Source organism: Camelus ferus, chromosome 18, assembly GCF_009834535.1.
Source record: "Camelus ferus isolate YT-003-E chromosome 18, BCGSAC_Cfer_1.0, whole genome shotgun sequence".
Classification (NCBI taxonomy): Eukaryota; Metazoa; Chordata; class Mammalia; order Artiodactyla; family Camelidae; genus Camelus; species Camelus ferus.
The window spans coordinates 13,377,201-13,403,491 of NC_045713.1; the positions used below are offsets into that span (position 1 = coordinate 13,377,201).

Sequence of the window (26,291 nt, forward strand, 5' to 3'; positions counted from 1 at the left end):
TTCCTCTTCTCCAAGCCATGGCATCTCATTTCCCTTCACAGTAGGACATGAAAGCCCTTGGCCTTGCTTGGGAACAAGGCTTGAGCGTGAGTGGTCCCTCTTGGGGCAGGCTTTGGATGTCAGTGGAGCAAAGATTTGAGATGTTGCTTCTCTTGCCAGGTGCAATTGATTTAGCGGCTAAGAGTGCCGGCATCATCCCTGGGAGCCCCCTCCCAGTCTTGGATGCCGAGGGCTTGCCTGGCATCTCTCCCCTGTCTTCAGATGAGGTGACAGCTGCCGTCTCAGGTCAGGACTCCACCAGCACCCACCGGAATGGAGAACCCATCCCCGACGTAGGGGTGAGTGTATCTAGAAGGGCTTCACTCTCCAGTCCTGAGGAGAGCCGAGGCCATTGGGCTGAGGTTGCGCTGGACCGAGTTCTGCCTCTGGAGAGGGTGGGCACTGAACCCAGGACCTTGTGCATGCTAAGCATGCATTCTACCACTGAGTATACCCTCCCCTGAATTGACAGTCTTATGTTTGGGAACTTGCGGGTCCACGTTCTTAAAGCACTGTCCTCACAGAGAGAAGTTTCCAACCTATATTCCTGTGCTTCTGCCTGTTCAGAGCTGTGGGTGGAGAGGCTCTCTCCTTGGGAGCTTGGTCCCGGCCAGCACTTGGCCAGTTCTGGCAGGCTGTGTGCCGGCTGCTCACTGGCTCTCCTGGTGTTCTTGCAGGGCACAGGCGACCCGTTCATCAGCATCCCCTCGAGGCAGGAGCCGGTGGCAGACAGTTTTCAGGTAGAATGTTCTGTCGGCTGCTGAGCAAAGTGGCTGCCCCAGGACCCCGTCCAGCGCCTGGTCCCCACTCTTGTAGTCCTGCCAGTGGACCCAGGCTGCCACCTCCTTGATGCCCAATGCTGTCCTTCCCGTGCCTGGCCTAGATACGATCATGCATCTCCCGTCTCAGGCTTCTCTCCTCCCCTCTGCAAGGCTGGGTGACTGAGACAGAGTTATGGAAGCACTAAGTTTTCTGGGTCAGAGAGGAGGAGGTGCTCCCTGGCGCTCACCCTCTGCCCGGGCCTTACCAGTGTTCCTGCTGGTGGTGGGAGAGGAAGATCCAGACCACCTCGGCCTGGCCTCCCAACTCTGCCATCCCTTGAGGATTTCAGGAGAAGTCAGTTCCCCGAGTGTGTCCCTTCCTGGGAAGGGTGAGGTGGCTGCTGGGGTCATGGCCTCCCTATTGGTTTCCCTGTCACCAGTCACTGCTCCACAGGGTTGATGTGTCATTCCTCTCGGTTGTCTGACTGGTCATGTCTGAATGGTACTTGCCTCCTCCAGAGTTCGCCTGTCCTCTCCTTGTCCGAGCTGTCCAGGGCTCCTCTCCACAACGGTTCCTCAAGCACCCGGCTCTCTCCACCCAACGTCTCTGCTCTGCTGGACATCTCCCTGCCCGGCCCACCCGAGGATGTGCTATCGCAGGGAGAGCCCGCCACGCAGATCAGCGACTCCATCATCGAGATTGCCATCAGCTCTGGCCAGTACAGTAAGGAGCAGGGCGCCCCGCACATCCTCTGGAGTTGGCTCCCCTCTGGCCCTGACCTATCTGAGTGGTGGCCAGCCTCCGGCTCCGTGGCCGTTCAGCTCTCCTGGGCATTGAGCATCTGCACCTACAGGGCGCAGCCCAGCCTTGGCAGAGGCAACACATATGACAGGGCCTAGACAGGACCTGGGCCTGTTCGTGGTCTGGCGGGACTGCCCCAGCCTTGGGAGACAGAGCTGGCCACGAGGCCTCTCCAGCCTGGGGATCAGGCAGGGCAGTGTCCTTGTTGGTTCTGAACCTGGGTGAATGTCTGCAGGGTTGCATGTTCTGAGAGGGGTTGGACCTGGTACCTGTCAGGGTTTGGGTTCTGCCAGCTCTTGGGGCCGGCACTGTGGTAGCGGATGGTCGGCACTCGCTGGTGTAATTCAGACTGCTGATTCAGACAGAGCTGAGCTTACAGCCTGGCAGTGCGTGGCCGTGGGCAGGTCACCAGCTCATTTGGGCCTCAGCAGTGAGTTGGGAACAGCGTGCAACTTTCAGAGCTGTGGTGGGCACCATGAGAGGGTTGAGGTGATGCTCTCAGCACAGGGCCTACCTCCATCAGCCACGGCCCTTGTTGTTCTCTGAAGACAAGCACCTGTCCCTGCTGCTGGGGCATCCCCTGGCAGACCCATGTTGTTCATTCTTAAGGGGCCCCAGCAGGGTCCTGGGTCTCTCTATTCAGCGGCGCACGCTGTATGACCCCATGGCCTTCTTGGTGGCGGGTTGGGGAGGCGGGGCCTTTCACCCCCTGTAGCATTTCTGACCCAGGATTTTGGTTGACAGGTGAAGGAGTCCCTCTTTCTCCAGCAAAACTGAATGGCAGTGACAGTTCGAAGAGTCTTCCCTCCCCATCCAGCAGCCCCCAGCCAGACTGGATCGCCTCCCCCACCCACGACCCCCAGTGGTGCCCTAGTGACCCCACAGACTCATCGCTCAGCAGCTTGTTTGGTGAGTCCAAGGAGGGCACATGGGGCTTTGTCCCGGATCAGCCCAGACCAGCGGGCTAGAGTCTAGACTTGCCACGCTCTCTGGCAGAACTCCCTAGAGGACTGTCCCTTGGATTTTAGGGCTGGTTTGTTTTTTGTATTACTTACATAAAGGAAAATGTCCAGACCCAGTGTGCAGGTCACTGGGCTTTGGCAAACATGCACACCCCTGTAACCACAGCCACTTACATCCCCAAGGACAGTCCCCTATGTCCCTCCCCCATCCATCCTGGTATCCTGGCCCCTCCCTGACTGGCGCTGGCTGCGGGCCAGGTGGTAGAGGCCCTGGGTGGGGCGGGAGGAGCCAGTGCCTTGTACTTTCTTGGCTCTTTCCCTCTTTCTGTCCTGTTGAGTGTCCAGCTATCTTGCCCGCAGCCTGTTGGCTACAGACTGGAGCACTCACAGGATGTTCATTCTCACTGGGCACCAGGTACTCATGTGATGGGAAGAGGGTGTCAGGGAAAGATGCACCAGCTTTGATTTCCTACACAGAGGAGCCCCTGTGGCACTCCTAGGATCATGCTCTTTGCATTTTTATTTTTATTTATTTTTATTGGGGGAGTAATTCACTTCATTTATTTTTAATGGAGGTACTGGGGATTGAACCCAGGACCTCATGCATGTTAAGCACATGATCTACCACTGAGCTATACCCTCCAACCTCTTTGCATTTTTAGAGAGCAGGCAGGTGTGCATGTGGTCATTGTGTCTGGTGGCCCCAGAGACAGACATACTATATACGAAATGAACCTAGTCAGCACTGGTTCAGTGCAGGCACCATGCCTGACAGCCCAGAAGCTCTGGCCTGGGTGGTGAGGGGGAGTGGGCACCTGACGAGAGTTTCCTGCTCGGAGAGTCACATAGAACAGTGCAGATTCTGCAGAGTCAAACAGAAATCATAAGAGATTGGAAACAACCTTACCTGGAGGTTGGGGTGACCAGACAGTGGAACACAGTGGGGCCCCTAGAAAAATGAGATAGACTTCCACGAGCTGCACGGGGAGCTCTCGCAGGCTCACTATGGGAGGAGAGGCCTGTGCGGCCTGGATCCTCCCCTGGATCGATGCAGACCAGGCCATCTCAGGGCGCTTTCCTCCTCCCTGCAGCGAGCTTCATCTCCCCAGAGAAGAGCCGGAAGATGCTGCCAACCCCTGTCGGGACCAACAGTGGTACCTCCCTGCTGGGCCCCAGCCTCCTGGATGGGAACTCCCGGGACTCGTTCGTGTCCAGGTCCCTGGCTGATGTCGCAGAGGTAAGTGCACCACCTCACACCCAGTCCCAACCGCCAGCCCCTGTCCAGCATGGCCAGACCCCTCCGGCAGACCTGTTTGGTTATTCAGAACTGCTTGCTAAGACTTGCACTTGAGGAGGTGGTGTGTACAGACCCAGGTCTCTAACTCCTGAAGGGAAGCTCTGAGCTCTGCCAATACTGGGCCAGGGTTCAGGCTGCTCTGAGTAACAGCTGAGCTGCGGAGGCACCTGGACCTGGAAGCCCCAGAGCCAGAGTTGAGCATGGGGCTCTGAGTCCAGGAGCAGCAGTTCCCAGATGCCGGCTCCCTGGTCTGTCGGGGCGTTCCTGGGGTTCCCTCAAGCATCTCATAGTTAGATACCTGGGGGAAGCCCTGGATGGAACAGAGCTCACACAGCTGCTTCCCAGGACTCCTCAGCTTCTTGGTGTCCTGGCATGAATCTCAAGATCAGAGGGGATTTTGAAAACAAATCTCACTATTTTTGAAATTTCTTATAATAAAAAGCATACAATCAGTTCATGCCACAGCTCTACTCAGAATTCTCTAAAGGCTTCTCATTTGTTCGTTACATCAAGCAGCTTATTAACGAATATTTATTGAGGGCTTGCTGGGTGGCAGGCACTAATACAGGCGCTGCCTGGACAAAGCAAAGGCCCCATCCTCACGAGGCTTCCAGTCCAGCGGAGGAGCAGGCTGAACCCCTGGCTCTGCCCAGAGAACACAGCCTGATGCCGGAGGCCCTGCTCTGCACACTCCATCTCTCTCCTCCTCCACTTCTCGCCTCACTCGCTGTCCCCCCACCATCTTCCTCGTTTCCTGAACAGCCGAACCTGTTCCCACCTCAGGCTTTCCCACCTCCCACCTTGGTACTTGCTGTTTCTTCTTATGGGAACGTGCTTCCCTCAGGTCCTTACCTGACTTGCTCCCATACTCCTGCTCTTACTTCACCTCAGAAAGCCCTCCTCTGACACACACGCCCACGGTGACTCTCCCTTTCTCCACTCCCATCTCCTTTGGGCCGCCCCAGTCTCTGCCTCTGTCTGTGCCCTCTGCCTCTTTGTCCATGGACCGTCTTCACCCGAAAGCCTGATGTGGAGGGACCTACCACTCTGATCCTGACAGCCAGACGGCCCCGGCTCACAGTAGGCTCTGGGGCACATTTGTCCAAAGAGTGTGTGCTGAGAGCGACAGAGGTGATTCTAAAGTTCTCCCTGGAGTGTGGGGCCACCCTGATGTGGCTGGCCGGGGGGACTCTAATCCTCACTGTAGAGAGACTTGCACTGAAGTCCAGACCGGGGGCCAGCCGCCTGCTGATGTGGCCTTCCCTCATGTCCTCTCTCCCGCAGGTCGTGGACTCCCAGCTGGTCTGCATGATGAACGAAAACAGCATTGATTACATATCTCGGTTCAACGACCTTGCCCAAGAGCTGTCCATCACTGAGCCTGGCCGCCGAGAGGTTCTGTTTGATGGTGGTGGAGGTGGCCCCCCAGTAAGTGACCTGTCCCAGTGACTACACCTTGTCAGGGGGGTCATCCTGGAGGCTGGGAAGAAGGCCTTTGGGGTTGGTGGTCCTCATGTCGTACGTGTAGCCCTCTTCAGAGGAGAGAGAACATAAATTGAGCTCTGGACTCCCCAAAGACAGCCTGAACAGAGGCCCCTCTGCACCCCAGAATACGAGACACACAGGCAGCCATGTCACATGAGGCCGAGAGCAGCGGTGGTCCAGGAGATGAGGAAGCATCCTGGAAGGCCAGTGTTGGATGTGGCTGGGGTGCTGGCGCGGCTCCCTGCTGGGCTGGGGCGCATTATGGTCTGCGCAGTGCCCATGCTTCCGCCTCGGGTGTTGTGTTGGATGTTCTGGCGGGTTTTCTTTCTGAGAGAAAAGTAGGTGTGGCTGTAGTTGTTAAGTCCTGGGAGCCGTGACCTCCCGCAATCTGCGGAGAGGCTCCAGGCTGCTGCTTGCTTGCTGCCAAACCTGCACTGTGCTACAGTTGTTCTCTCTGCAGAATGATGACAGGGAGGGCAGCTGGGCACGGCCTGGGCTCTGCCCCGTGGTGTCTGCACCTTGCAACAGCGGGCACTTCAGAGGACACTGAACACAGGGCAACAGGAGGGGCCCAGGGCAGCTGCACAGGTGCCATCTCCCCGGAAATCCTGACCTTGCCCAGTGCTTCCCTTAGCCGGAGGTTCTGTTCTGACTGCCCTAACAGGAAGGGAGGGAGAGAATCGTGTCTTACGCAGGTTTTGTGGACTTTTTAAAAAATTCTGCTAAGCTGGTTGGAAAATGGTTTTCTTGTGTTTTAAGAATTAGGAGACATGTAAGAGGCAGAGCAGAGTCCCTGTTTGGTTGGCTTCTGCCCTGTGTCTGTCTGCGAGTTTCTTCTAGGTGGTCTAGGACATTACTTCTCTCTAGTAGGAGAACTCCTGAGCACTTGTTTGACTATAGATAAGACTTTCCTAAGAGTTCTTGAACTTCTAACGTTACTGCCTAGCATCAGGGACAGATGCCCTTTGCAGGGAAAGTCCTCTCTTGTTCAGAGTCTCCTCTTCCTTTTGCTGGCATCATTGCACAGGATGCCCCAGTGCATATATCTCATCCCTGCTTGTACTTTTGCCCCGTGGTCTCCTGTTTCTCTTCTTCCCATTCAGGGAATCCAAGCAAGGTCAGGCATCTGGGTGCAGGCAGAGCCTGCTGAAACCACATCCCTCTTGTGTGCTCCTTGAGCATCCTCAGGGGACCAGTTGTCACCTCGGCAGGTGGTCCACTATTCAGTCTTTCCCCAGAATGGCGCTAACAGGGCTCTCTGCCTCCTCAGCCTGGGCGCAGTGGTGGGGGTGGAGGGTTTCGTCCAACACGCAACCCGCCATCCAGCCACATCCCCGTGTCTGGGTGCCAGTGCCATGGTTTGGGCAGGTAATCCCTCCACCCGGCAGCCAGAATCAGTGCAGCTTCTTGAACTGTCTCTGTTCCTCACCTCCCTCTCTCCCAGCTTGCTGTGGAGTGGCAGCCTTCAGGGCCAATCCTGGCTCTCTCCACTGGCCTCTCCCGGTCTGCCAGAGGAGGTGAGCCGGTGTGAAAAGGAAGAAGGTTCTCTGCGTGGACGATCAGAGTCGCTGCCCTTGACTCCATGGCCTTGCCAGTGGCTGCAGCCACTTTAGATGTAGACATGGTCATTCACGCCAAGTCTCGGAGGAAACAGAGGACATCTGGCCTCCAGGCAGTAGCTTCCTCCCTTCATCTCACGCTTCTCTCAGAGCGCTTGCCTGTGAGGTGGCTTCCCTCCTTCAGGTCTGGATCTAGGCCCAGACATCACTAACAAAGGCCAGTGTGGGCAGCTTTTCTGGGCTCTTAAGAAAATAGTCCCAAAGCTCCAGAAGACTGAGAGAGGGGATGTGCTACCACTTTGTGAAGATAGACAGTAGTATTTGAATCCAGAGTATCTTTAAACTAACTGCTGTAATCAATAGATCAGCTTCCTGAAAGGAGCACCTTATTGAGCCAGACAAGGTCTGTAGGTCGCTCTCTGGGCATCTGACTTGGTTAGATTCACAGTAGGTCAGGTCGAGTTTGGGTCGCTGCTGACTTTCTCATAGAGATGCCAAGTAACATCACCGAATCAGTGCTGGGGGCATTGTGCACCTTGCCAGGGACTGTTGAGGTCTGGAGCTGCTTATCCATCAGGGGGCACCCTGAGGTAGGCTGGTGGGTAGGTTGACATCTAGAGGGAGGAAAACTCTGAAGGTTTGGGTCAGCCTTTGTAGGCCTTTATGTAGCAGCACTTCCTGTTTGGGCCTCTTGAGTAGGCGCCATCAGGGCCAGCGTTGTCCAGTGGGGAGGTGGTATCCAGAGGAAAGTGGACCGACTGACGCTTCTCGCCTGTGATAAAGCTGATGTGATTACAGAGAACTCTGCTTCTGTAGCAACCAGCCATATTAAGGAAAAATAGTGTCATTTGTGGCATTAAAATGATGGCTGCTTTTTCTCCCAGCCTAAATGATTATATACATGTGAAAATAAGCAACTGTTAAAAGGCTAGAGTTTTTCGAAAGACCCAAGGAGAGAAGCCTCCCACTTCTGCCTCTTCCTTTGCCTTTCCAGCGGACGTCATGAGAGTCTCAGTGTGTCCCTGTGGCTCCCTTTGGGCATTTGAGCATGTTGTGTTTAAGACCAGATCAGTTGCTCAGAAAGATGTCTTGCCTAGTCACTCTAATGTCATCTGGGATCTTTCAGCTGATTCATCTCTTTTAACAGTTGAGACTGAGTATCTCTGGTCTCAGGGGAGCTGGGTTTTTGGCCTTGATTCTTTATTGTGACTCTCCAGAGATAAGCATTCCATTCTTGAAGATGCATAGGCAAGATGAAGTTCATGATTCCACAGTAAGGTTCGTGGTGGCATTTTTCTCATCTCTGTATGGTCTGGGTGTAGAGTACTTGCTCAGGGAGGGGAAACATTTCACCGGTTGATCTGCTTGCTTTCCCACATCTCTAGGTCCCTAGCCATCAGTCTCATTCTCTGTCATTCTGTACCATAGGCTCATCCCTGGTGGTACCTTTTCAGTTTAATAGCGTCTTGAACTAGATGACACCACTGAATCCGAATGTGAGCAAAGAAAAGTCATGGAATAAAAGACACTTAAAACAAAGGGAGGAGGAAAACAGCAGTTGCTTTTGCTTTTTTCTTTTTTAACACTGAGAACTAGCAGATGCATTTAGGAGGAAATGTGGCACTTTGTCTTAAGAAAAACAAAAAAGGAAACCCATAGCAAACCTTTCCTGACTGTCAGAGCTCTCCTAATCCTACAGTAACTTGTAATTCGTATTAAGTGAGTTAAGTCTTGGAAGCACTACAGCAACCTGTGCCCTTTGTTCTGTAACAGGATTCCTGGCTCTCAAACTACAGTTGGGGCAGCAGAACTTATTGCTGTTTCTTTTAATAATCGTTAAGCCATATCATCTAAGGTTTTCGGCTTGTTTTGAGATGTGAATTTGTTTTATAGATTATAAATATACATATACAGTGTATGTATAAAGCTGAATGCCTGTCCTTCCTGATTATTTTTTGTACTATATTGTAAATTATATTATTTATTCTTTACCAGTTTTGGGAATAAAAGGTGTTTGGTTATTTAATATAATAAACAAAAGCTGTTAAACTTCTTATGTTTAAATTTCCGGTTCAACTTGTAAATCTGTTTTTATTATTGTGCATAAATACATACTAATACTTGATCTAATAATTATTGTTTCTGCATTTTTCTTTTAAAACGTGCACAGAGGGTCTCTCCAGAGTCAGCCCACACTCTGTCTATGGAATGTGTATCTACCTTTACTTTAACCACCCCTCCCCCCACATCTCTCTAAATAAATATTTTTACTCAAATAAAATAAATTTAAAATAAACAAAATGTACAGGTAGGAAACAGCCCAAGTGGCTCTCATTTGGTGAGATTACACAGGAATTGATGAGCTGTCCCTTGTGTAATTTAGGGAGAAAATGCTGCAGAATTTGTTTTATTTTTGTTTTTTTGCCCACAAATGAGACAGCTGACACTGTCCCTTGCACCCACGACGTGCAGGACAGACGAACTGCCATTGCGTTTCCTTTGGCCACGTATCCACGCACCACTGACGGGATTGCAAAAACCAAGCGTCTCTACACAACCGCGGTCCGCGCCGGGCCCTTCCTGAGGCTCACCCGCAGCACGACTCTGGGTGCGGGAGCCGGGGCGGGAGGCTGTGCCAGGCCGCGGGGCCACCGGCCAGGTGCCCGGACAGCGCCTGACCCCGCCCACTTCAGGCCCAATCCTCTGCCGGCCCACTGCCCAATGGCGGCGCCCGGCGCAGTGAACGGCAGCTGCTTTCATCAATCGTCTGCGAGCGCGGCCCAGGTCTCGCCAAACCTCCTCCTCGTGGGGCGGAGGCCGGCACCACGATAGGCTGCCGCGGCGTGACTGGCTTCGGCAGCGTCCAATGGGGGCTGGTGGGCGGACCTCAGGCCGCGCGGAGCCAGGCGGGAACGGTGGCGCGGCGGGCGGGAGGTGCCGAGTGGCGGGCGACATGTTCCGGGCGCCGGAGAGCGAGGGCGGTCGGGCAGGCTCCAGGTGCGGCGCGGGCGCGGCCACGGCCACAGCCACGTGGGGGGCTAGGGCTCAGGCGTGGCAGGGCGGCGCGGCGGCCGCGGTGAGCTCACAGAGCCGGGGCCGTCTGGGCCCCCGCGGCCGGGTCGGGGAGGTGGGCGCGCCCGCGGAACCAGGAGGCCGGAGGTGCGCCTTCCCCGCGTCCGGTCCCAGCACGTGTCCCTTCATTGGCGAGCGCACCGGAGACGCTGGCTGAGTGGTCTGCTGCAGCGGGGCGGGCGTGGCGGCGTTGCGGGAGTCCGGGACCGTGCGGCGTGTGTGGGACCCGGAGTGCCCTCCTGGAGTCTGCGCTTTCTCCGTGTGCGTGTGGACCGGCCTCGGGCCAGGTCCCGTCCTCGGAGCCCTCACCACTCCCGCAGCCCTGTGGAGCCAGGCGGTGCCCTGCCCCAACCCTGCTGGTCCCATGGATCCAGGCGGTGCCCTCCCCACTTTACTGACAAGGAAACAGGCCACACAGGACATGATAGACGCCGAGGTCCGACTAGGTTGAAACACTTAGAAACAGTGCAGCACGCTCACTCTCTTTATAGCTGGTAAAACACTCCGGGTGTTAGGAGTCACAAAGTTGCCAGAGCTGCAGAGAGGTGTCATTGCCCCTTGAGGCGCCACATTGTGTCTTGGAGTTGGTTCTTCAGATGCCTTAGAGTTTTCTTTATTGTGAGCCTCTTCTGTGTCCCATTTGCACAGAAGAATATAGAGTAAGTTGTTTCAACTGCTAAAATCCCTGTAAGTTCTAGGGAGTTAGGTCAGTGTTCCTAACCAAATGATCAGTCATTAATCCATGTAACAGTGACGACTAATCACTCACCGTGGAGCCAGTTTATCCTGGAGTCAGGCTCAGGATGAAACCAGTTTCTGGTGCCTGAAAACCGCTGTCCTGCACCACTCTCACCAGCTGGGCAAAGGCTGCTTCCCAGCGCTTTCTCAGTTGTGTCCCTGAAGTACACTCCCTCTTTGTCTACACAGCCTGGCACTGGGTGCCCAGCAAACATTGGAGCCATTAACAAGTAAGCACCATGAGTAATGCGTATGGAAGCTGACTTCTGAGCTACAGGAGATGGGGCAGAGCTGGTGCTCTGAACTAACATCCACGCTTCTTCGGGGCATTAGTTTTTGGAGAGGATATTATGAAAAGGGGAAAATTCTTCCTTTTAGGATGCTGAAGAAGGAAAACCCATCTTAATCGGATGATTAATTGGAAGCTTCTGCTTGGGATCCGTTAGCAACTTTGTGTTTTGACGGCCATCTTAAAGAAATTGGTTAGCTCCACAGACCCCATAAGATTTACCATACACTTAGCTGTGAAGGGAGTCAAATCGGGGCTGTAGGATTACCCAGTCAGGTGTTCCTCTCATAAAACCCCACTTTTGTTTTCTTGCTGAGTGTCATCTGGCGTTAAAGGGATTTTGAGCTGTAAAAGCATTACGCTTTAGCCATCATTAATCTAAGGTCTTTCTTTTAAGCTGTAAGCTGTATGTTTGTAAAGAATTTAATCGAGTCTATTTTGCTGCTTCTCTCCAAACCTGGTCGGTCCCCCAGAGCTTTCCTAGAACACAGGGATAAGCTGTTGAGGGGCAGAGGGTCGTGAGCATGGGCCCCACCCAGTGAGTGTCAATTTTGTATTCTCTGCCCGTGTTTACTTGCATTGTGTGTGTGGCTTTTCTTGTCACAGACCCTTAGTTTCTCTTGAGTATGTTGAATGTCTTGGTTGAAATGTATTGAAGAGGTCCTACAAAAGGAAAAAAAATAATTGGGGAGTATCCATCTGCACATTGTGCATTCACCTCTGAATGTCTGAGCTCACTGTTATTGCCACCCTCACCCCCCACCCCTGTAATTAGGGTCAAGTGATCACTGCCTTTAACATTGAGCCTAGTGAAGGCCACTTTGAGCCACGGTTTCGGGTTGTGTTTTTATTGAAATGTCTATTTAACTCACAGTCTGATTTGTTTGAAACCCTGTTGGAGCAGCCTGCACAATTTGCTTGACTGCTCCATGGCTGGTGTGACCCTAGTGCCCACCCCACAGCCTTTGTGATGAAGCTAGTTGCCACCTTGTCTGGGAGCTGGGCCGTTATGCACAGTAATCTCGGCTACAACATTCTTGGGCATGACTTTCCTTTCTTTCTTTTCAAAGTAAAATTTTAAAAAGTCCCCAGGATAATATAACAAACACTGTATTTCCACCACCCCAAATTAACATTTGATCATTCCAAATAAACATTGCTCACTCATCTTTTGTGCTCCAGTAGTACTCTTTCCTCATGGAGACCATGGACTCAGTTTGAGCCTCACCCCCTCCAAAGATGTCTTTGGAGTTTTAGTGACACTCGGCACCTCTGTGGCATCACTCACCTGGAACCCCTCCATGCAGCTCTAGCCTTCCGGCAAGTATGGGGCTCCTCCAATCCAAGGACTTGCTCTTATCCATCTTTCCACCCACAGGGTCTGGTGCGGGCTTGCCAATTGGTGATAGGTGCTCAGGGGACATGTGAGTTAAAGCAAGAGGCTGAGGAGACTCGGGCTGTTCAGGAATGTGGAGTGTGAGAGGAAAGGGTCCCGGAGAGCTTTGGATCAGGACGAGCCTTCCCTGAGCCTGATCTGACAGTTTGAAGGTTTGAAAGAAGACTCCTGTTTCAAATCCATCAGTAAAATAGGAATTTGAACTTGTGGCAGCATGAGACTTGATGTTCAGTTCAGTTCTGAGGATGGTAGACTTCCACCCCTTGTTTCAAGGAGATAGCCGTGGAGACCCAAGCCAGTTGGACCTGCTTGAAAATATGTCCCCAAAAATATGAGAATGTCATTGTGATGGAGCTGCATGATTTATAGTGGGTGCAGCAGTCAGGTGGCCTTGCGTGTCCCCCAACAAAGTGCCTGATGTGAGAGCTTACTGATGCCTCTCTAATTTGTCTGGTTATTGGTCATTTTTTTAAAAAGGTTTTATTCCCCCTCAAACTTGAGTAATTTTCCTTTATCAAATCCTTAAGAAAATGCTAACGCTGGGCAGGCAGCCCTGCTCCCTTCCTCCAAGCAGACAGCAGTTGGGCCCCTTGTGGAAGGCCTGCCCGGTGTGCACTCAGCTTCGGTGGTGGTAAGCGGCCTGCCTGCCTGCCTGCAGGTTTTGGTCCAGGAGAGACAGCATGCTGTCTGCCACCTGCTTTACAGCCAGAGTGGAGAAGTCCATCCACTTTAAATTACACTGAGTGATCAATACTCTTGCCCGCTTTGTTAAGGAAACAGCATGTTAAAGATCCAGTTCATTTTGTGAACAGATCATGAGCAGTGTCTGCATAGCTTTCATGTGGGGAGCTCTGCAGTTTCATCTCTTTCTAAACATCTGTGATCAATCACAGACTGTCCTGTTGCTTAGAACTGATGAACGAGCAGGGGCCACTCACCAGCTTAAAACTCTGCTTTAAAATACATTTAAAAATCTAGATGTTCTGAGAAGATGCATATGAATCCAGTGTGTTGCTGCTGTGCTGATGTAGACTAATGCTCTGGGGGTGTCACAGTGGAAATTTCTTAATTCTTTAGTTAGGTTAGTTAGGGCAATGAAAAGTGACTCAGTGTCCTGATCTTCCACTTCTAAAATGTCCACTTTAAAACCTCCAAGTAGTGCATGTCAGTTTCCCAAAGATGACAACTGCAGGTAGATACTGTTGGTGGTGAATGAGTGGGAACACCACTGTTCTTCGTGGGTGTTTAGTTAAAATCCACACATATTACAGGCATGACACTCGGAGCATGTGTGTTGATCTACGGTAAACGGTGGTCTAGCTGGTGTATCCTGATCTGTCCGATGTTTGACATTCCAGTGGTAGTTCTAGACCTTAGAACTGGAGAAAACTAGTCTAGTGTAGATGCCCAGGATTCTCTTCGATCTGTAAGGGAGGCACTCCCCATGGTCTGAGGTGACATATTCTGTTAGAAATTTGAGCCACATAAGGAATTTTAAATTTTCTAGTAGCCTCATTTTTAAAAGTAAAAAGAACCAGGAAAAAATAATTTTCATAGATATCATTCAACTTAATGTATGCAAAACCTTATGTCAACATGTGATCAATGTAAAAGATACAGTTAAAGAGATAGCTTGCCTTTTCTTCATTGTGCTGAGTCTGAAATCCTGTGTGTAGTACACTTACAGCACATCAGAGCCCACACACCCACATCCAAGTACTCACTGGCCACAGTGGCCGCCCTTCTGAAGACCCAGCTCTCTAGGTCACGCTTGATCTGTGGGTAGATGGTGCACCGCCCCCTTGTTTGTTTCTAGAAGACTTGTTTGTTTCTACAGATGTTAGGGTGTAGTCTGAGCCCTATAGCCAGACTGCCTGGGCTTGCATCCTCTCTCTCCTTCCTGTGTGGCCCTCCTCGTGATTTCTCTTTATCTCAGACTCCTCGTCTTTGAAAACAGTGCCTGCCTTAAAGGGTTGTCGTGTAAGGTCCTCCGAACGGGAGCTGGCATATATGAACAGTTAGCATGTGTAAGCTGCGATACCCAACAGTAGTGTAGGCTAATTAAAACCACTGGAACTCTGCTGAACTGGTTCAATTTGCCTGTTTTAGGGAACGTTTAATTTTACTAATGAGAGGTCACAGGAATAATTTCAGAATATGCACATCTCTAGAAGTCTTTTGGCACAACCAAGGTATACAAAGAAAACTTAAGGGCAGTGAAGGAAGTTTGCTGTGTGGCCATCTGTAAGGTAATCAGACCAGTACTAACAAGTCGTGTTGTGTGGTTTTTCCATGACATGAAGAAAGTACTTCTGCCCTGTCTGCCTGTGCCATGGCCGTGGATGGGGTGGCCAGGTGAGCTGTCAGTCACTTATACTTTCTCTGTGCTTGCAGGGCTATGAAGCCCCCGGGAGGGGAATCAAGCAATCTTTTTGGAAATCCAGAAGAAGCTGTCCCTTCAAGCAGACCCAATAGGATGGCCTCTAATATTTTTGGACCAACTGAAGAACCTCAGAACATACCCAAAAGGACCAATCCCCCAGGTATGGGCCTTTGTCGATCATTAGTCCTTTGGCCTCTACCTGTGCTCTTTTATGCTGCTCTCTTGATAAACTTTTCTATTTCTTTATATTGATCCTGTCATAGTTTCTGATCTGGGTTACCCCTCGTCCAAGTTCTAGAATGGAAGGAAGGTTTTATCCTGACTTGAACTTTCTGTCTTGAAGGTGGCTTGGTCCTTCTGAAGTCCTCCCTCACCTGTCGACCATCACTGGCTGCACCCAGGCACTCAGGATGCAAAGACAGATGGTGGGGTTCTGGTTCCCAGCAGGGAGGCTCCCCAAGTTGTCCCACGGACTCCTTGAGATTCTTAAAATTACCTGCAAATTGTGCATTTAGAGTGTTTTTGATCAGATTGTCAGTGGGATTGAAAGTCCAGTGTGCATCTATGTGGTTCCCTCAGTACTTACCCCACCTTCTCGTAACTCCAGTGGGCTGATGGAGCATTTCTCTGGGCTGATGGACTGTCCAGTTGAGTGACCATCCAGTGATGGTCACTTGCCGCCTTTACAGAGGAGGAAGCCGAGGCTCAGGGTGGTTCACTGGTGTGCCTGAGCCTGGAGCTCATTGGTAGCAGAACTAGCCTTTGGATGTGGGTTTTCCTGACTCCAGAGCCCGTGCTTCATGAATATATCAATTGGGATAAATTTCTTGGAATGGCTGGATCAATTTCAAATACCGATACTTCTCCTAGCAGTTTGCCAGGCCTTCCTTCTCCGTGACATCCACAGTGCCTGCTCCTCACATTCTGCCAACACACTGTCTTGTCTTTTGTGATTCCCTTTTTTTTTTTGTTTGTTTGTTTGTTGTTGGTTTTTTTTTCTTGTTTTTTTTTTTTTAGTGGAGGTACTGGGGATTGAACGCAGGACCTCATGCATGCCACAGTACTCTACCACTAAGCTATACCCTCCCGCTCCCAACAATTTAGTTCTTTGAAAAGGGTATCTTTAAATTTTTTCTTCAATTATGAGTGAATTGAGCATCTTTTCCATTTTCAAAGCTGAATTCATCTTTCAGGTAAAATGCTGAGTAATAAACATGCAGTGTGGTTGCTTTTTATAAAGTTCAGAAACAGAGCTGTGTTGTTTAGGGTAGGACATATACATGGTAAAACCTTAAAAAAAAACAAGTTTGTAGTTTCCAGAAAAGCCGGGCGTGTGTTAACCTAGGGCTGTGGGGGAGGAGCACACACATCTCGGGGCTGGCAGCTTTCCGTACAGCCTGTGGCCGTTACTCAGGTATTTGCTTTATGTGTGTCTTAGGGACTTTTCTGTGTCATGTTTCACAATTTTTAAAATATCTAAATGAGCAGTGTCTTTAGCCAAAAACTCCAATTGAGATACTTTTATTTTCATCTTGTACCTCAGAAAGGGTTGACTTAAGCGAAACCAGCAAGGCAGTAACAACGCAGTAAGGGGGTGGCCTCTGGCAGCTGTTTTTCTCTACTTTATGGTCCAGACATTTCTGCCAACGACACCCCACTAGTAGCAATAACCCAATGGGGTGACTAGGAGCGTCCTCTGCTGGGCACTGCTCCTCCCCTTTGTTCATCTCACCTGCAACCCCAGCTTGGTGCTGTCGTTATGTATTTATTATCCTGTCAGAGCTGAGGAAGTGGAGGCAGAAGGCTGACTGACTTCTGCAGGCTCATGCAGCTGGTAAGTGACGAGCGGGGACGTGGCCTGGCAGTCTGCCCCACACTCCACTGTACTGCTCTCCCCCGTCCAGGGGTCACTGATCCCTGGAACATTGGTGGCTGAGGTCTAGAAGTCTCTGATCACCCTGAAATGACACAAATGTGTGCCTTTTCCTGCTGTCAGTCCCAGCCATTCTCTGAACATTCTCCATCCCAAAAAGGCTTCCAGGGTTGGGTTCCCACTGGAGCTGCCCTTCATGTCCCCTAGATGACTGACTCCCCAAAGGCTGTTCTGCTTTAGAGTCCACCCTAGCAACGGGGGCCCTAAGATGGGCCTGAGGGCTTGTGAAGGGACAAGCCCGCAACGAGGGCCCCCTCGGCGCTCTCACAGGGCTCGTCGTCCATGCTGCTCTTGGGTGTGCTGTCCTCTGTCCTCACGGGGTGGGTTATTACAGCCAAGGAGTGACTGTTTAAAATTCAATTTCTTAAAGGCAGTAAACAAAGATCACAGCTATAAAAATGAATGCGCTGAGCAGTCTTAATCCCCTGAACCCCGTCCATCCCATTTCCTGTGCGTACACACGGCCCCCAGAGGTAACTACTTCTCTGTATTCAGATGCAAGCATTTAAGAAGACACTCTCCTTTTACATTAAGATGTTGTGTGCTGTCTCGATTGTTTTGTACCTTCTTTCCCTGAACAGTGTGTCCAGGGAATGTTTCTTTATCAGTGCATAGAAAATACAGCAAACACTCGTTGAGCATTTTTGTTCTAAGCATTTGCCACAGGAGCTACGGTCAGTCACTGCATCCTCTCACAGCGCTGTGAGGGAGTCCTTTTATTGCTGCTGTTCTATGGATGAGGGATTTGGGGCACAGAAGGGCCAAGTCACTTGTGTCTGGTCTCACGGCCATTTGTGGAACGCGCCTCCTCTCTCCTGTAAGACTAAATTCTTGGTGCAGGGCTGTGATTGTTAACAGCCCCTCTCTACTCATCACGGCGCTCTGCGGAAAGGAGGTGCTAGTGTTTGCTGCATGCAGAGATGATGGGCTTGTGTCACGCGGTCGCCATCTTTCTGTTTAACATTGGCACTTACTTCTCTTGTCCGTTCCTCAGTCGTCGGTTTATGAGAACTTACATCTGAGATGCATATTTTCGTGATAGCTTATCAAGTCATTTCTACTTCGCAGCAAAGATGTTAAAACGTCTGTAATTCACTGACATACCTAGTTGTCACTGGAAGTTCCGGCCAGAATGAGGTCAGGAGAATGAGTAAATGTGCTTCCAGATTACAGATTTGCCTTGAATAGAGCATGTTATTAATTCAGTTCTGTCTGACTTTAGAATTTAGTAGCTGTTTGCTTTTAATCTGTGAAAGAACTTTTCATGGGTTTAATGAGGAAGATTCTTCAGCAGGAAAACATGAAAAGTTAAGAGTTAAGGAAATTCTAGAGGGGAAAATGCTGTTTGATGCCATCTTACCATCTGGCCTCTAGAGGCCAGCCCGGTTCAGCTCAGTTCTAGTAATGAGGGCCCCAGCAGGCCCCAGTAAAGAGATTGGGTTTGGCTGGGTCTTCAGGGATCCTCGTCAGCCTGGTCACCCACCCTCGTTAGCCTGAACTCAGGATTGGCACTCTGGTGTCACTGAGAGAGGAGGTCTCTGAAGGAACGATGTGGAGGGTAGGATCAGATGGGTGTTCCAGGTTGCTCACTGTTCTGCGATTGTTTCTGCAGGAGGGAAAGGAAGTGGTATCTTTGATGAGTCAAAGCCTGTGCAGACACGACAGCGTCTGAACCCACCTGGTGGGAAGGCCAGTGATATTTTTGGGTCCCCTGTCACTGCTACTTCACCCTTGGCACATCCAAACAAACCCAAGGTATGGACTGCATTCGAATAGCAGACATGAAAACAAGAAAAACAAAACTTGAGCCAAGTACTCTTTTAAGCAGGCTCTGAGGACCAGAGGGTATAGCTCAGTGGTAGAGTGCATGTCTAGTGTGCACGAGATCCTGGGTTCAACCTCCAGTAAATAATTAAATAATTAAATGAATAAACCTAATTACTTCCCCTCCACCCAAAACAAAATTTTTTTTAAATAAAAAATGAAAAGGCTCTGAGGCAGTTATGTTATTAGGAAGAGGCACAATGGGTGACATGGTTTTCCTGGCTGCAGTCATTACTCATTGAGTTCAGAGCTCCCCTGAGTCATCGGAGAAATGCATTCCAACCTCATGATGATGGAGGCTGGTCTCAGCATGTGGGTTGCAGAGACTGCCCACTACTCTGCACATCACCAGTGGATGCCGAGGATATTTATAAAACTGAACATAAAACAGGGGAGTTCACCTCTTAAACATTTCACTGCTTTTAGTGATCATCAGTCAATAAGTACAGTAACTGCATTGGATTAGAATTTACCAAGTATTTAGAATTCCTGGGTTCCTGATACTACTTTAAAAACAGTTCATTTGTCACCTTTGGAGAATGCCAGAGGACCATCTTGAAAACTGCTGACAGGTAGAATTAAACACTTAGCCAGTGTTTCCTGCCTGAACTGTACCTCAGGATAACAGCTGTGGAGGGAAAGCTTCCTTTTATAAAAGTGTTCCAGCCTATAAATGAAGAAGGATATTTGAATCCAAATATCATCATTTTGCAAACTTGTGATGAAATTGTAGATCTAAACTGTGATCATGAGTGGCTGCTAACATCACAAAACGAGAGACATCAAAAAATCATGAGTCCATCGTGGACCACCTTTGAATCCTTGTCAAAAACACCAAGCCTGAATCCGACTAAACCTCATATTAATCAACGCCACAGGGATTTGACCAAAGTAATGCAAAATGTAGGACACTGCATGGCAACCAATAGGGGGGAGGCTGATGACTAACAAAAAAAGACTGAAGGTTGCAATCCCTGTCAAAGTTCCAACAGTGGTGGTGGTTTGATTTTTTTGTTTTCTTTTGTGTTACTGTTTTGTTTATTTTTTGAAAAAATGGAAAGACCTTGAAATTCGTATGGAATCTCAAGGGACCCTGAATAGCCAGACAGTCTTGAAAATGAAGAACAAAGTTGGAGGTTCACACATCCCCATTTCACAGCTTACTACAAAACTACAGTAATCAGAACTACATGGGCATAAGGATAGACATATTGGTCATCAAAATACAACTGCGAGCCCAGAAATAACTGTCACATCTGTGGCTAATTGGTGTTTCCACAAGAGTATCAAGATCATTCAGTGGGGAAAGGGCAGTCTCTTTAACAAGTGGTGTACATGGAAGGAATGAAGGTGGATCTTTACCTTACACCATGTAAAAAATTAACTAAAAAATGGATCAAAGACCTAAGTTGAAAGGCTAAAAGTATAAAATGCTTAGAAGAAAATGTAGCGACAAATCATAATCTTGGATTTGGCAGTAGTTTCTTAAGTGCGTCACCAAAAACAGGCAGCAAAATTTTAAATAAATAATAAATTGAACCTCATTAAAATTAAAAACATTTGTGCAGCAGAAGATACTATGAAGAGAATGAAAAGACAGCCCGCAGAATAGGAGGAAATACTTGCAAATCACATATCTGATAAATTTTGCTATCTGGAACATGTAAAGACCCCCTTCAACTCAGCAACAAAAGGACAGCCTCATTCAAAAATGAACAATGGACTTGAACAGACATTTCTCCAAAGAAGATATACAAGTGGTCCATCAGCACGTGAGAAGATGCTCAACATCCTTAGCCAATAGGGAAATGCAAATCAAAATCACAGTGAATAACCACTTTATATCACTAGAATGGCTGTTATCAAAAAAGGGGAAAAAAGCCATAGAAAACAAACATGGTTACCAGCGGGGGAAGGGGGTAGGAAGGGATAAATTGGATATTACAAATACTAACTACTATATATAAAATAGATAAACAACAGGTTTCTACTGTATAGCACAGGGAACTATATTCAGTATCTTGTAGTGACCTGTAATGAAAAAGAATATGAAAATAAATATATGTATGTCCATGTATGACTGAAACATGCTGTACACCAGAAACTGACACAACATTGTAAACTAACTAATTTAAAAAATAATAAAATAAAAATTTCTGCAATTTAAAAGAGAGAAAACAAATGTTGGTGAGGATATAAATTGGAACCTTCATCCACTGCTGTTGGGGATGTCAAATGTGCAGCTGCTGTGGAAAACAGCTTGGCAGTTTTCTTTGAAGAAGTTAAACATAGAATTTGCCATGTGATCCAACAACTTTACTCTGAGGTATATACCCCAAAATTGTGAAAACAAGAACTCAGATACTTCAACCTATTTGAATAATATTATTTACAATAGCCAAAAGATAGAAACAACCCAAGTGTCCATCAGCAGATGAATGGATAAACAGAATGTGCTGTACCCACAGGATGGTATATTACTCAGCCATGAAAAGGAAGGAAGTTCTGATACACAGTGCAGCACAGATGAGCCTTGAGAACATGGTGTCGAGTTTTAAAATTTGACTAGGTGTTAAACATTTTAGGAACCATTGATTTTTGCAGTTATGAGAGTGTTGTTTTTGTTTGTTTTTAGCTGAATTTTAAAGAGCCACATCTTGACATATTTATAGTTAAATGAAGTACCTGAGATTTGCTTTAGAATACTCCCACGAGGGGTGGAGGGTAGGAGGGTGGGAGGCCTGGGTGGCTGAGACCAGGATGGAAGCAAGCTGATGTCAGTTGCTGTAGAGCAGGTCACCTGGCAGCTCACCAGGCTCTTCTCTCTGCTTTGTTTATGGTTAAAATCATCCAAATAGAAACCTTTTTTAAAGTTAAAAAATAGAGCCTGGTCATCCATGCCTTTCCCATCGCCCACTGAGTGGAGTGGGAGGTGTCCTAGTGGTGTGTTGACCTGGGGTTTGCCTTGTTGCAGGACCACGTGCTCCTGTGTGAAGGAGAGGACCCAGTACCTGACCTCAAAGGTAAGCTTGTTTTCTGTCCCTTCCCTGGGGCTCATACTCTGCAGGGGCTGCTGGTGCCCAGAGAGGACAAGCAGGAGGACCCCTGTGCCCCTTCCAGCAGCCGATGGAAACAAGCAAGGTGGTGGTTATTGCGAGGTTTCATATTTGGAGAAGTCTGGGGAAATGGGCTCAGTTATGTCTGGTAAGAACTTTCCAGCTGGCTTTTCTGCACTTTTGTCATCACTAGTCAGCCTGGGCCTGAGGCCATGGTGTCCTCTTCTAGAAGCTGATCTTGTGTAGTGAAGGGCAAGGGTCCAGAACCTTCCGTGAACTCAAGACAGAGGACAGCACTGGCAGAAGTGGCAGAAGAGAAGGGCATGAGGGGACCAGGGGAGGAGAGACGGGGGTGAGAAGGAAGAGGGGATGGGATGTCAGACCAAACTCCACCATGGTCCTCTGCCCTGGCTGTGTGCACCCATCAGTGAGGGTCTCCATTTCCCTCACTGATGATGATGAAGTGGTCCCTTCAGAAAGTCCACAGTAACCTTGGCTCCCCTGCTGGACCCTCCACTTCCAATGACTCCCTCTTCCTTTTCACACTCACCTTGAGAACATGTGCTTTTTATACTTGAGGTGGAAGAAGGGGGCGTGGCGTCCCACAAGCAGTACAAAGATGTGCCCACTCCCTCAGGGGCTCCTCCAGGCGTTCTGAGTCCTGAGTCCCGGCTCCACCAGCTCTGGGGTGGGCGGGACGCGCACACGTGCAGCTCTGTTAGGCGGTGGGTGGCCTCTCACAGGTGGTGTGCTGACTCTGTCCCACAGCTGCAGCCAGCGCCTCGCCCAGACAGGAGCCAGGGGAGAGAGGCGGCCCGAGAGAAGCGGACGGCGCCCAGGGGCCTGCGCCCACGGTCGACAGCCATGAGCCCAGGTTGGGCCCTCGGCCTCGCTCGCACAACAAAGTCCTGAACCCACCCGGAGGCAAATCCAGCATCTCCTTCTACTAAGAGACACGGCTGCTTCCCCCATAGCCAGACAAGAAACTCGAGTGATAGGATTTCAAATTTTACAGTTTTTCTTAGCCCAAAGGAGCGGGGTGGGTGAGGGTCAGTTGGATGGTGCCTGAGGCTGCTGCTCTGGCTCCACGCCGCCACAAGAACCACAGAGGACCTGGCCTTCTGGCGCCAAGGGAGGAAATGTGACCCCTGGTGTGAGGGCCTTTCTGGTGGGTGGGTGGGAAGATGGAGCTCGGCCAGGTGAGCCTGGGGACTGGGGTCTTCATGTCCTTGTTGTGTTAGCTAATTGGGTATCTAGGAATCACTAACACAGTAGCAGAGTTTAAAGCCTTTGAGAAAAAACCAAAAACCACCTGCCCGTTGCTGTGGGATGAGGAGCGCGACACATGGAAATACTAGGTGGGGTGGGCGCTCTGGAGAGCCCTCAGACCCCAGCGCCTGTCCCCTGTCGTGGACGTGGTCTCTGTTCCTGGGGTTTCAGCCCCCATGTGTTTCACTTCAGTTCTACAGATTTCCTTGAAACACCTTGATTGCTTTTGCCTCAGCAGCTGTCAACAAAAACCAAAAAGTTGTTCTCAGTCTTATGCTTTATGGGAAGATCTTATGCCCTGATCTTCTGAGGTGCCCCATTTCTGCCATCGCAGACCTTAGCCGGATCTGACATAGGAATCTCTGCCTTTCATCCGCCAGGGACTGGCTTTGGACTCTTTACAGGCAGTTTTGCTTATGAATTGTTCCTTTTTTTCTTGTCAGCCTTAAGTCTGGGCCTTTGCTCCTCACCAGTGATGTGAACAGATCCCTTCACGAGCCACACTTCTCCCTGTCTGCAAGGCTGAGAACATCTGCAGGACTTTAAAACTGTCCAGATATATTGAAGTAATGGGGTCATTTAAACCCTTCATATGTCTTCCTTTCTATTCCTGTTGGTGGTAGGAAGAAGAGATGCTTGAGAACCTTGGGTTCTTAGATTTTAATTCTTTAATATTATCTAAAAGGTTGTTCTAAAAAAACAGTCACATAGATGACTGTTGACTTGTCTGTTTCTACACCTTTTTAGAAAAAAAGTCCATTGCTCAGGTACACCAAAGAGGAAGAAGTTTTCTTAAGCCTCTCTTTATAAAGGTTTGCAGAACCTCTGGACCATCTTCACAGTTTCCAGATAAGACTTATTTTAGAGACCTTAGGTCAGGAGATGAAGTAGTTTGGCCGCAAAGTCTCAAATGGCCCATCCCATGACACTTGCTAGCAAAGATGGTGGGCTGGCAAGAGTCATGTTGCTTTGATCTGTCAGGCAAAAGTTACTCCCACTGAGCTTCTAAAGGGCTACAGTGTCAACTCCTCTGTTGCACTCATGTGGGACCAACGGTTAACAGGGAGGATTTGGGTGGTGGAGCTGTTGCCTACAAAGCTAACGCAGGTGCTAGAAATGTCTTCAGCATTATTAAGTTGTAGCCACACCCCAAGTGGCCTGGACACTCAAGTGCCTGCAGGAGCTGCCAGCCAAGCTCCGCCTCTGCCACTGGCACACAGAAGGGATCTGCACAGTGCTTTACCAGCCAAAGACACTGTCCCTTTCAGTCACTACTGACTTTGGAGCTGAGAAACCCTCATTCCATGTGACTCTCAAGTATTTCCTATCTCCATCATTCAAATGGTCGTTTGTGAGAAAGTTGTTTGGAACTCACAGCATTTTTTCCCCATTAAAAAGTGTCACAAATGGTTGTTAGCGTTTAAGCTCAAACACTAATTTGTTTAACGTACCATGAGCTGTTCCAACAGTAGAAATGAACTACGGTTTATGTTCTGGTTTGCTTTTAATACACAAGAAAATGATTCGTGAATTTCAAATTGGATCACCCTGAAGACCCTGACAGTGCTGGCCCTGGGGCTCCACCCTCAGCCTCACCATCAGCCAAATGAGGGATGAGCTCTCTGTTCTGTCTACTGGCAGGGACTTCTGGGGCAGAGGTGGGGATAGAGGCCTGGGGGAAGGAAGAAGACACAGGCAGGCAGAGCCTCTGGGCAGCAGTGACCAAGTTGCCTTACTTTTGTCCCCATCTTCTCTCCTTTCCTTCCGTGAAGCCGTAGGCGTGATTGAGAGAGCCTGGGTAGTCTGGCTGCTGGCAGGAGCAGAGGACACATGTTTTTGCTCCTTTGAACCTGATGGAGGAGGCTATTTGTATTTGAAAGATTTAACTCTTAGCATCCTGTTCTCAACTTCCACGCTGCATTGAGAAATGACTAGTCTGTATTTTTTATTAAGCCTTAAAACTTTTTATGTGCATTTGGTGCCAACTTTTTTGTAGAGCTGTATCAGAAACACCAAACCTGTGCTCACATCACAGTGTAACTTTGAGAGAAGCATTCTGTTATTTTTACAAGGCAGGCGTGGGTGTAGCCATTGAATTAAATTTAGCAGTCACGTACTCAGAGTCTTTGCCTGTTGATTGCATGCGCCTAGTATGCACAAGTGTGTGGATGAGCATGTACGTGTGGGCAGATGTGTGCACGTCCTTCCCTCCACATTCTCCAGAGCACCTGAACTCTGCTCCTTCCCTTACAGCTTTTCATGGGTTGAAGGAGTTTGTCCTTTTTTAATTTTTTCATTTAGCCAGATGCCCAAATTAATCTCAAAAGATTATAGACTTAAGGGTTTTTCATTTGAAAATCAGACTTAGCTTTGAATAGAATGAGCCGGAATGTGGCAGCGTTTTTTTTGGTTTCTGTAAGTTGAAGGTAATGAATGATTCTTCTTTCTCAACACCACTTGTTTTCCTGAACAACTTGTCTCTGAATTGGCTTTGAAACTGCCGTGACAAACTGCATTGAGTAGATGAGGTGCTGAGCTATTAGAATTTGCCTGTAGATTCAGGTCCTGTAGAGAAAGCATAGATTGTTTTTCCTTCTTATTTGCCTGCCTGAAGATGTCCCCCAGAGGAGGCGTCCTCCATTCTGCCTGCTGCCTCAGGGCCAACTATCAGGTTAGCACTTCTGAAAGTAACCCGACGTGGGTGACCTGACACTATCTTCACTTGTCCATCTGAAAACACCTTGGGGAGTGCAGAGCATGTTCCAAGAGCTAGGCAAGCCACTGGCACCATTACATCACCTCTTTGTAGCAGATGCTCCAGCCACAGCACTGAGTCTCAGAGTGTCACAGCCTCTTTGTCTCCAGAGGCCAGGCAGTGGCTGAGTCTGAATGCACCAAGGTGGCTCCCCTATATTATGGTGAGGAAGTGAAAAATATCTCAAGGGTCCCTCTTCAGGTCCTGTGCCTTGTCCAGAAACACACTGGCTCTTTTGACAGAGCATAACTTGTTCTATTATTTTTGTGATTTGAACCCTGCAAAGATGTATATATCTCCTGTGTTATCCAGTTCATTTGTTCTGAATTTGTATTCTTAATCCTTAGTATTCTTGGAGCTCATGAATTAAATAGTTCTGTTTTATGTGCGATACAAAGCGATATCTAAGATTCAACTTAGAAAGAAATGAGAGGGACAGTATAGGGACTTACATGACTTTTTTGCAGGCATTAGGAACTTTTGAAACCCGTGTGCCCATTTTACATTTTAGGGTAACGAGAAAAAGAAAAAGTTGAATCCCAAATGATTGTTACAAATCTGAAAGGAAGCTGATTATGTACTCTCTCAAGAGTACTAGTTGTAGTCTTCAGTAAGCATCAAGAGTTATCCGGCATATCATCTTGTTAAAACTTTATTTTCTTTAACCAATT

At 49.1% G+C, this 26,291-nt stretch overlaps 2 protein-coding genes across 3 annotated transcripts in view; both read left to right on the plus strand.

Annotated features, from left to right (window-relative positions):
- The window catches only part of CRAMP1 (cramped chromatin regulator homolog 1), a 53,817-nt gene extending 44,779 nt beyond the window's left edge, over positions 1-9,038 (plus strand). Inside the window, exons 16-21 of the mRNA XM_032460101.1 lie at positions 160-338; positions 717-779; positions 1,320-1,524; positions 2,347-2,511; positions 3,656-3,801; positions 5,146-9,038. Coding sequence (XP_032315992.1) covers positions 160-338; positions 717-779; positions 1,320-1,524; positions 2,347-2,511; positions 3,656-3,801; positions 5,146-5,310 — 923 coding nt within the window. The 3' untranslated portion in view covers positions 5,311-9,038. The remainder of the gene's footprint in view (positions 1-159; positions 339-716; positions 780-1,319; positions 1,525-2,346; positions 2,512-3,655; positions 3,802-5,145) is intronic.
- Positions 9,039-9,786: 748 nt separating this feature from the next.
- On the plus strand, positions 9,787-24,987 carry JPT2 (Jupiter microtubule associated homolog 2). 2 transcript variants are annotated; one of them, XM_032460102.1, is made up of 5 exons: positions 9,787-9,902; positions 14,795-14,943; positions 18,329-18,471; positions 21,515-21,563; positions 22,365-24,987. In XM_032460102.1, the coding sequence occupies exons 1-5, from the start codon at positions 9,859-9,861 to the stop codon at positions 22,544-22,546; spliced, it is 567 nt and encodes a 188-aa protein (XP_032315993.1). In that variant the 5' UTR covers positions 9,787-9,858; the 3' UTR covers positions 22,547-24,987. The 2 variants fall into 2 exon arrangements, with proteins under 2 accessions (XP_032315993.1, XP_032315994.1); XM_032460103.1 differs by having other exon boundaries at positions 9,857-9,981.
- Positions 24,988-26,291: the final 1,304 nt, after the last annotated feature.